Source organism: Ostrinia furnacalis, unplaced genomic scaffold (genome assembly GCF_004193835.3).
Source record: "Ostrinia furnacalis isolate ACB-3 unplaced genomic scaffold, ASM419383v2 OfSCF2491, whole genome shotgun sequence".
Classification (NCBI taxonomy): Eukaryota; Metazoa; Arthropoda; class Insecta; order Lepidoptera; family Crambidae; genus Ostrinia; species Ostrinia furnacalis.
Window position 1 is genome coordinate 1,450,038 of NW_021132730.1, and position 10,060 is coordinate 1,460,097.

The following is a 10,060-nucleotide window of genomic DNA, read 5'->3' on the forward strand; positions in this document are numbered from 1 at the left end:
GAAAGTTATAAGGTTTATGAAAAGTAAAGTTTTTTACTTTATTGCTGGACATCAAAGAAAATAAAAATTAAAGAATCGTCAATAAAATTAAGTACACTTTGATCTTGATCAGTTAGTGGTGTTTATCACGGGTGAGTTACCTGAATAACTTTAAAATGTTAACTTTCATCTACAAAATAGCGTAAAAACTGTAGGTACGTTTCGGTTTTAACTCATATAACTTCTTTCTTACAGTCTGTTATATTTGCGACCGTTTTCCTGCTTCAGCGAGGGCGACTCATAAACCTTTTTCTGACGTACCCAGTTGATTACGACTATCTGGTTCCCTTCTGCGTAGATGACCCCCTATTGTGCAATTAAGTTCACATCCCTGAGCTAATTTCCGTGTTATCTAACTAATCAAACGTCAGACATCGTGTTTACCCGGCAGGTTGCACTAGATCTATATCGCTGATTAGTTTGCGATTGTCAATCAATTTACACCTGCGTTTTAGGTGGCATGACTGTTTATAGAATTAGTACGTGTTAAAATTGATATGAACAGATTCAGATGAATTGGATTTACCTAAGCAATTAGCTGAAAGCTCAAATTAATTACCTATTATCACAAAATAAATTAACGAGTAGGTTGATGCAGCTCAGATCTGATACTATTGGTATTTTTTATGTTATTTTCAGTCACCAAACCAGCCGGTCTAGGATGCGTGGCATGATACAGTCTTATCGATGATTTTAGGTGACCTACGTATGGGCTTATCGTGGGAAATCGATAATAAGCTTATCGCAGCGCTTACTGATCCTAAGCTTAGTGATAGTGGGTCTTTATTTGCTCGTTGTCTTGTTCTCAGAATAGAAAAAATACTTACTGTTTAATTGATAAAATAAGAGTTATTGAATTCCCAAGTAAAGCCTGGTGGTGGTGATGGTGGGGTAGAGACTAGAAAAATTCTACACGGATTAAACAATATGGTGCTAAAGCAGTGGCTTTAATTCGTTTCCATAAGAATAATGGTGATATTCTTCAGAATATTTACACCCATTATTTATAAACCACCACCAACAGAAAACCATACATAACAGAACAAGGAGGTTAAACTTAAACATTGAATATTTATCAAAGACTGTCACTGCTCATGAATAACCACGCTGCCGCGCTGATAGCAACACTGATACCTACGTATTTTACATACTTTAATAAGATTTTCGATGGAGGAAACGCGCACCGACGATCGCCAAACGGTTAGAGTACCTTCTGTACTCGCCACTCTGCCCGGTGAAGCTGGAAAAGCTCCTCAAGATACCAGCGCGCGTCTCTTAAAAAAAAAGAGGAAATTATTAAAAAACCATCTTTACACATCATAAAAATATTTTTTTTTAAGTAATTTCTAATAGATATACTTACAGTCTGCGTCAAATGGTTCGTGAAACTCAAATTGGCCAAAAAGTTCACAACACAACTGTTGGGTATTCGCCGCGTGACTGCGATCACCGGCATATTTATTATTGTGCTTATACCAATAAACCTCAGTGCGCTCTAACCGGCCTTTCACTAAACACGTCCCTATTCGCGTATATAACAGTGGCGACGTCTACCCACAAGCAAAAAAAAAATGGCTCATTTTGGGATTTTGGCCACCTTTGACCATAATTCACAGTGTTGGCAAACATATAAAAATCGGTTGAGTCAATGGTTTATCGCGAATAACATCGGAAGGGCAGAGGATCCTCAGTGTATAAAAAGACGAGCGATCCTTTTGAGTGCACTCAGCGATGGATCATATAAATTGGCAGCAGATTTGGCTTTGCCAAAAGAAGTGCAAGATTTGCCATTTGAAGACATAATTAAGCTTTTCGACGACCACTTCACCCCAAAAACATGCGGATTTAGCGAACGTTTCACTTTTTATGTCGCTACGCAAAAGTTGGGCGAGTCATACACTCAATGGGCGGCACGACTGCGTGGTCTAACAGCTCATTGCGGTTTCCTCAATGTGGAAGAAGCTCTTAGAGATCGCTTTGTGATGGGCATGTTACCGGGGCCGGAACGTGAGAAGCTGTTCGCGCAGGATGTGAAGGCGCTGACACTCTCCAAGGCGCTGGAGCTGGCGGTGAGCGTGCACTGCGCTCGCCAAGGAGCAGCGTCATCGGCGGCGTCGCATGCGCCAAACGACCAGGCGCTATTTAAAATCAGCCAGCAGCAAGATCGCGTAAAAAGTGCAAGTGATAAAAAAATCCAGTGTTCGGTTTGTGGTTACAAAAATCATACGGCATCGGTGTGTAGGTTTGCAAGTTACAAGTGTAAAAAGTGCAACACGAAAGGGCATTTACAGCGAATGTGCAAAAAAGTTAATTACTTGGATAATGCAGTGGTAAACGAGAGCGAGGATGACGACGGTAGGTCAACTTTATATAATATTAGGTCATTTAGTGGGGAGCCAATGGCTGAAATGGTTAATGTTCAGGGCGTGAAAATGAAGTTTCAAATTGACAGTGGGTCGGCAGTCACAGCTATTTCCGATAAAATTTATCAGTTGAAATTTCAAAATGTACCGTTAAAATCAACTAACAAGCGTCTGTTAAGTTACACAGGTGAAAAAATATCTTGTTTAGGTATCATACGCTTAGCATTCACATATAACAACGTAACTAATTCGCTTGATGTTTACGTCGTGAAGCACGGCGGACCGCCGATACTGGGACGCGATTTTATTTCACGTTTCAAACTAGCACTGTTACCTATTAATTTTCTGTCAACGGACGACCTGTTGGAACAATTACAATCACGATATCCATTTGTATTTTCAGATTCTTTAGGCAAATTTAATAAATACAAGGTAACATTACAGTTGACAGAAAACTCAAAGCCCATATTTTTTAAGCCTCGTCCAGTTGCTTTTGCCCTAAAATCCAAGATAGATGCGGAAATTGATCGTTTGATAAGTATAGGTGTCCTAAAACCGGTTCAGCATGCAGCATACGCTTCACCCATAGTCCCTGTGCTCAAACGCAACGGTTCAATTAGGTTATGTGCAGACTATTCAGTTTCAATTAATAAACAGTTGTTAGTGGAGCAGTATCCGTTACCCACCGCTCAGGAACTGTTTTCTCGCTTACACGGCGGGACAGAATTCAGTAAACTTGACCTTACACAAGCGTACTCGCAATTTGTTTTAGACGAAGACTCGCAACAACTCACATGCATTAATACTCATCGCGGGTTGTTCAAATACACTAGGCTTGTGTTCGGTTTAGCTAGCGCGCCAGCTATATTCCAACGCGCGATGGATTGTTTGCTGTCGGGGCTGGACGGCGTTGTATGCATGCTCGATGATATCTTGATCACGGGAATTAATAGAGTTCAGCACCTGGAAAGACTAAATGCAGTGTTGAAGAGACTCCAGGACGCAGGACTAACACTTCAAAAAAGTAAATGTGAACTTTTTAAAGATAAAGTTGAATATTTGGGTTACACTATAGATAAATGTGGCTTACATAAATCTCCACAAAAAGTAAAAGCTATTTTAGAGGCCCCCATTCCCTCTAACATTAATCAACTTCAGTCTTTCTTAGGTCTCGTTAACTACTACCGAAATTTTGTACCTAATGCATCAACAATTTTATGCCCACTTTACAAATTATTACACAAGGGACATAAGTGGGAATGGGGTAAAGAACAGAACGATGCTTTCAATCTAATCAAAAAGTGTCTTTCTTCAGATCATGTTCTAGCTCACTTCAATCCCAAGGCTAAGGTTGTGTTGACAGTGGATGCCTCTCCGCACGGGTTGGGGGCAATATTATCGCAAATAGGGGACGATGAAACGGAACGGCCTGTATCTTTTGCTTCTCGTACTCTGAACTCGGCTGAAAAGAAATACTCGCAAATTCAAAAAGAAGCCACAGCTATAATTTTTGGAGTACGGCGTTTTCATCAATATCTGTACGGCAGATCTGTTCCTTTCGTTCTACGTACAGATCATAAACCACTTTTGTCTATCTTTGGCCCACAACGCGGCATACCCGAGGTATCCGCTAACAGATTACAGCGATACGCAATGTTTTTAAGCGGTTACAACTATACAATAGAATACATAAGTAGCAGTAACAATAGCGCCGACTACTTATCGCGGGCCAGTCTGCCAGAGCTCGCCCAGGCGGCTGCGCGTGCGCGCGCCGAGCGAGAAAACAAACAAACATAAACGTTTTAACAAACGTCAAAAATCTGCCAAACTCCATACAAAAAACACCGGTAGTGATTTACCTACTGTAAAATGTAATTTGTACCTCACTAAAGTAACAATCACGTAAAAAGTGGTTAGTTTTTGTGTTTTCGTTTAGTTATCATATTTTACTTACCAAGTTTTGATTTTTATAAGTTAGTCCTACAGCTAATTTATTAGCGTCATAATGTAGTGCTTACTCAATTTAAAGCTCCCAGTCTACGAATACTTCCGTAATAAGCTCCACAACGCAATTGGATTTACTGCGTGCTATGTGTATGAATATTTAACTGCAGCGATGTCCGAGGCAATTATTTATTCTGTCATCTGAAATGTACGGTATTAATTCGATTAGTACTCCTTTGTGTGTTAATAAATGACAAATATCTGTCAATTGTTTTATTTATTTCATTGGTCGAAGTTGTTGGTAGATTTTTCAGCGTATTTAAAACTTCATCAATAGAAAGATAAAATATGATGATATGATAATAAAATGTACTCTACTTCAATATAATTCTTAGCAGAAATTGATAGTATGTATATCTGTAATGAAAAAAACCACAAAAACGTTTTAAACCAACCGTTCGATAGTTTGGGATAAATCACAAAATTAACTCTATCTCATAAACGAAGCAAAATCGTAGAACATAGGTACATGGGGGTGATTTAGTTACACCTTGATGTAAGGAATCTAAATTTTAGCTTTGAACGTCAACTCCCTGGCAACCCTGTATTACTTTTACCAACTTTGTCATACTAATATTTTTATCATTCTTATCACAAATTTTTTATTCCAATACCCATCATCACCAACCACCAATTCCGCTACCTATACATTTTCGTTCGCAAAAAGGAGCCTACAAAATAACAGAGAGCCGTGGCAACCGCCGGCTGCGCATCAATAATGCACGCGAGCGGACAAATCACTTAGCGGAGTTGCAAACTGCATTGTACTCGTACATTATACCTACCTTTAGCGGGAAAATCAATCATTGTCTGCCATTTACGATACTGTTTTTGATGGCTCAGACTACCTTATGTCACACTTATATCTTGTGGAAGTGTAGAGCGCACAAATCACGGAGCAGGAAAGTGCATTGTACATTATACCTACCTTTGGCGGCAAAATCAATCAATATTGTTTGCCATTTTGACACCATTTTAGATGGGCTGCCTTTCAAACTAAGTCTTCAAAATTAATCACATAAGTATAGTGAGAACTGCAACTACTTTATCCATTATGTACCTACCTTTAGCGGCAAAATCAATCATTGTCTGCCGTTTTTGATACTATTTTTGATATAATTAAATAAGGCAGTCTAGGCTAGACTGCCTTATTTCTTGTGAGAATGTAGAGCAAACAAATAACTTGGCAGGATCTGTAAACTCGCACAACTTTTAAAGTGAATAATATTTTTTTAATTTTTCTACTTCGTGTCGCGGCAAAGAAAAACTCTCGTGCTTTTCGGTGATAGTGAGTAGGTTAATATGGCTTTCAGTCATCCGCTTTGTACTGAAGGATATCGATCTAACTTCGAATTACGAGTTCGAAGTTTCTTCTGATAAATTGAGAAAATGAATAACGTCGCGCGCGCGTTAACACCTTTGCTGCGGCAGTAACTTTCTAATACTTTCCATTCCTTCGGTACAAGGTCAGTAAACCTGGTATTAAAACTTACATTGTGGCGGCACAAGGCTTAAAGACCTTGTAATATTTAAGATATATTAATTTTATTTTTGGCTTCATGTTAATAAATATTGTGAGCGAGACGGCGCTCCCGATGACGTCATTGACGACCGTGCGTCCTATGTTTGTTTTGTTACAGATGGCACGTTACCTGTCACACTACGCGATATGCGCGAACTTACTAGTAAAGACAGAGTACTTTGTAAGGTTGTAAACTATATATTAAACGGTTGGCCACCTAAGGTATCTGATCCAGTGCTAAAGCCATACTATTTATGTAGGACACAACTTTCTTATGAAAATGGATGTATAATGCGGGGACATAAAGTGGTCATTCCAGAGGCATTAAGACACAAAATTCTAGTAGAATTACACAAATCACATCTGGGGGTGGTAAAAAGCAAAGCTGAGGCCCGTGCTAGATTATGGTTCCCGGGTATTGACAATGCAATAGAGAATATGATAAGTAATTGTGAAGTGTGCATTCAACTAAGGCCATTACCCGGTCGAGCGCCGCTAGCAGTGTGGCCGCACCCTAAGCGGCCATTCCATAGAATACACATAGACTTTCTCGGTCCCATTAATAACCTTACGTACCTAATTGTTGTAGACGCTCACAGTAAGTGGGTTGAGGCTTACTATATGAAATGCACTTCTTCTAGTTCGGTAGTAAGTAAATTAATGGAATTCATATCGCGCTTCGGGCTCCCACAGACGCTTGTTAGTGATAATGGTACGGCTTTTACCTCACAGGAATTTAAAGCATTTTGTATTTCTAACGGAATCTCGCATGTGACGTCACCTGCTTACCACCCGGCTAGCAATGGACAGGCGGAAAGTTACGTTAAAGTAATTAAACGTGGCATTAAGTCATGTATTATTGAAAACAATAAAAAAGATTTGAATGCAAAAATATTAAAGTATTTATTCGATTATAGAAATTCAATTCATTCTACAACAGGATTTTCGCCCGCTCAGCTAGTTTTTGGTCGTAAACTTCGTTCACGCTTGGATCTGATTAACCCCTTAACTGCCCCGCCGTCATCCGACGCCCTCGCAAATAATGTTAAAAACAACCAGTGTTTGCAGAGTAAATCATATGGTGGAAAAAATAAACAGTACTTTAGTGAAGGAGACATTGTGCTTTATAAAACATATAATATTAAGTTTCACCCATGGAATAAGGGTATAGTTATAAAAAAAATAGGAAAAGTAACCTATTTAGTTAAGGATTGTATAACGTCATTAACATGTAAAAAACATAAAAATCAGTTAACGCTTTATAGGGGTACAGCCAATAGTAACCAACAACTGCTTGCTAAAGACTGTGTAATAGAATTAGACGATTTCACAAAGTCACAGTCTATGTCACCGAATAGCATTACCGAGCCCATGAACGTCGGGCAGGTTCCAATACCTCAACGCTCACAGGACGAAGAAGAAGAGGAGTTCTATGAGGCAGTTGAACTAGAAGGAGAGAGTGGGGCAGGTTTGGAATCAGTCTCGCAATCTTCGGAGCCCCCGTTACCAAATGCACGTAGCAGAGCAGCCGGAAGGTTGTTACGGCCCGTACCCCAAGTAGATTATAAACAATTCTTTTGCTTAGATGTTTAATTCTTTTATTGATATGTTCTTAAGCTATTGAGGGAGGAACTGTTGGGTATTCGCCGCGTGACTGCGATCACCGGCATATTTATTATTGTGCTTATACCAATAAACCTCAGTGCGCTCTAACCGGCCTTTCACTAAACACGTCCCTATTCGCGTATATAACAACAACCAAAGACGTGTCTTTTTGAACACTTTCGGTGTAACAAACTATTTGACTTAGGCTGAGTTGCACCACTAACTTTAACAGTAACTATTGCGATAACCGGTGTATTTTGTATGGAGTTTGACAGACTTTTGACGTTTGTCAAAGTTAAAATAAGATGGTGCAACTCAGCCTTAGACTGTACAATACAATATTATTTTCTCTTGTTTCAATAAAATTATGGCCATCAGAGTTGAGCATAGATATTTGATTAATCATAAGGCCTTATTGTCTATAAGACTGGGATCATATTTCATATAGAGGTCAGTGCGTCCTAAAAGACAAGCTAATTTGGCTTACCCTCATTCTGTCAAAAGTATATAACAAAAATGAAGGCTGAATTGTCTGGAGCACTCACAAACCCTAAGTATGACAATTTATGAGCCTTTCAATTCACGCTTAGATCTAGTCGGAGAATGAAAATGGAAAAATGCTTTCATGGTAAGTATACCAATTGTGCTCTAGCAAGACAAACGATTTATTGTGTTTTGTTAAGTTTTTTTATCCACACCGAGGAAGTTCTTGGCCTGCATCTCTCGTGGTTACATGATACAGCTGATTACTGGTAAGTATGTACCTACAAGTTTGTGTCAAGTAGTGAATAGACGCCATATTGTTTTTTTTGTTAAGAATGGGATGAGAACAATAAGGGTAGTAGGATTATCAAAATCTTCTTTAGTTTCTGTACTGTTTAATTACTGAGGAAGTACCTACTTAACACTTTCCTGACAAACCATAAAACCGAATAGTGTTTTATAGTAAATGAAATTTAAATATTTATTTCACTAATTAATAAAAGCATTTCGTCAAAATAGCTACTTAGGACGAAAAGGCTTCATCAAAGGTCGTCTCCAAAATAATTAGGTTAAGAAAAATGTTTTCTTGAATTAAGGTCCAATGTTCCTCATTAGGCGCTAGACAGTGTTCTGGGTGCGATGTCAAATAGATAATCAAAGTTAAAGAGAAGGCAACATAATGTAATTACACCGAATACCGGCTCAACAAATTCGAGGTCGAAACGCGCTACGAATTTTGAGATCAATTGTCAAAGATATCTTGTTTAAAGCACCGCGAGTTCCAAGATAGCACGCGGCCTCACCTTTTGATTTGCTCCCATTTTTGAATGATCAAACGAACTTACCAAGTGAAGTTNGTGCGGTACCAGGTGCGCAGGGTACAAGGTGCTTCGACCTGGTTTCGCATTGTGAAGACATTTTATTACTTCCGTGCGGTACCAGGTCTAAAAACCTGGTATTAAGGTAGGTACATCATTGGATTCTATTTTAAGAATACATCATAGATATATATTCATCACTTTCCTACACAAGACCCAATTGAAGTTATGCCTTTCGCACGACAAGGAAGACTATAATTTTCTTAGCCGCACGGTAAGCGAGACGTACACAAGGTCTATAGACCTGGTTTCGCACTCAACGTGTTAATGTCGCGTTTGAGACCCGTTTTTCTCAATTACAGATGTCAAAAATATCGCTTATTATTCTATCTACAAATCATCGTCGTGAGACTGTAAACTATTCCCACTGGGAATCTAACCCGGGGCCACTGAAGCAGGTGGTCTTACCACTAGACAGAGGCGGTATATTACTTATCAACTATTTCTGCTGTATCATATAAGATATCATACTAAGTATTCCCTAAGGTTTTCCACAATGAACGGTCCTGCGCTGCCCGCATCCAAGTTCTTCCCGCGACCCCTTTGTCCAGCCGTGGACGTCATTTGGCTGAGACGAACGAACGAACGAACTTAAGTATGCTCCCATGTCGACTTATTACAAACACAGCCTCAACCAAATAAATCCCACTGCACACTAAACATGACATAAAGATGACCTAATGCGGTATAAGATTCCGCGCAGGCAATCCACATTCGCGCGTGTTCGCCGAGCAATATGCCGCGATGGCCGACGGCTCATTTAATCACGCGAAGGAATTTGTTCGGGAGAAGACCGTTATGGGGAAGAAAGTATGGAAGAGACTTTTTTGTAAGCAGTAATCTTTCCTGTAAGATATACAGGGTGTTTGGCGCATCGTGTGCCAAAATGATTTGGCAGATAAAATGGGTCATTTCCTATATTTTCAGCCCCCATAACACGTTCCATGCCAAGCGGCTACTTTTATATTAATTTTTTTAGTAATTTCACCAAAATACCCAAATCGCATCATTTAATTTAGATTAAAAAAAAAACTACTAGGCTAAGCCTCAAAGTAAATATTTTGTTTTGACGTGCATTGATGTAGAGTTGCATCAAATCTAAATTTACTGGCAAATATCATCTAGTTTTTTTTTAATTCAGCTTTGAAGTTTTCCGAAAAGTTAAA

The 10,060-nt window shown here is 39.2% G+C and overlaps 1 protein-coding gene across 4 annotated transcripts; it reads left to right on the forward strand.

Annotated features, from left to right (window-relative positions):
• Window positions 1-1,457: 1,457 nt before the first annotated feature.
• LOC114355756 (uncharacterized protein K02A2.6-like) lies at window positions 1,458-7,641 on the forward strand. 4 transcript variants are annotated; one of them, XM_028308766.1, is made up of 2 exons: window positions 1,458-4,183; window positions 5,991-7,641. In XM_028308766.1, the coding sequence occupies exons 1-2, from the start codon at window positions 1,611-1,613 to the stop codon at window positions 7,519-7,521; spliced, it is 4,104 nt and encodes a 1,367-aa protein (XP_028164567.1). In that variant the 5' UTR covers window positions 1,458-1,610; the 3' UTR covers window positions 7,522-7,641. The 4 variants fall into 4 exon arrangements, with proteins under 4 accessions (XP_028164567.1, XP_028164568.1, XP_028164571.1 ...); XM_028308767.1 differs by having other exon boundaries at window positions 1,458-4,175; window positions 5,983-7,641; XM_028308770.1 differs by having other exon boundaries at window positions 1,458-2,394; window positions 6,997-7,066.
• The last annotated feature ends 2,419 nt before the right edge of the window (window positions 7,642-10,060 follow it).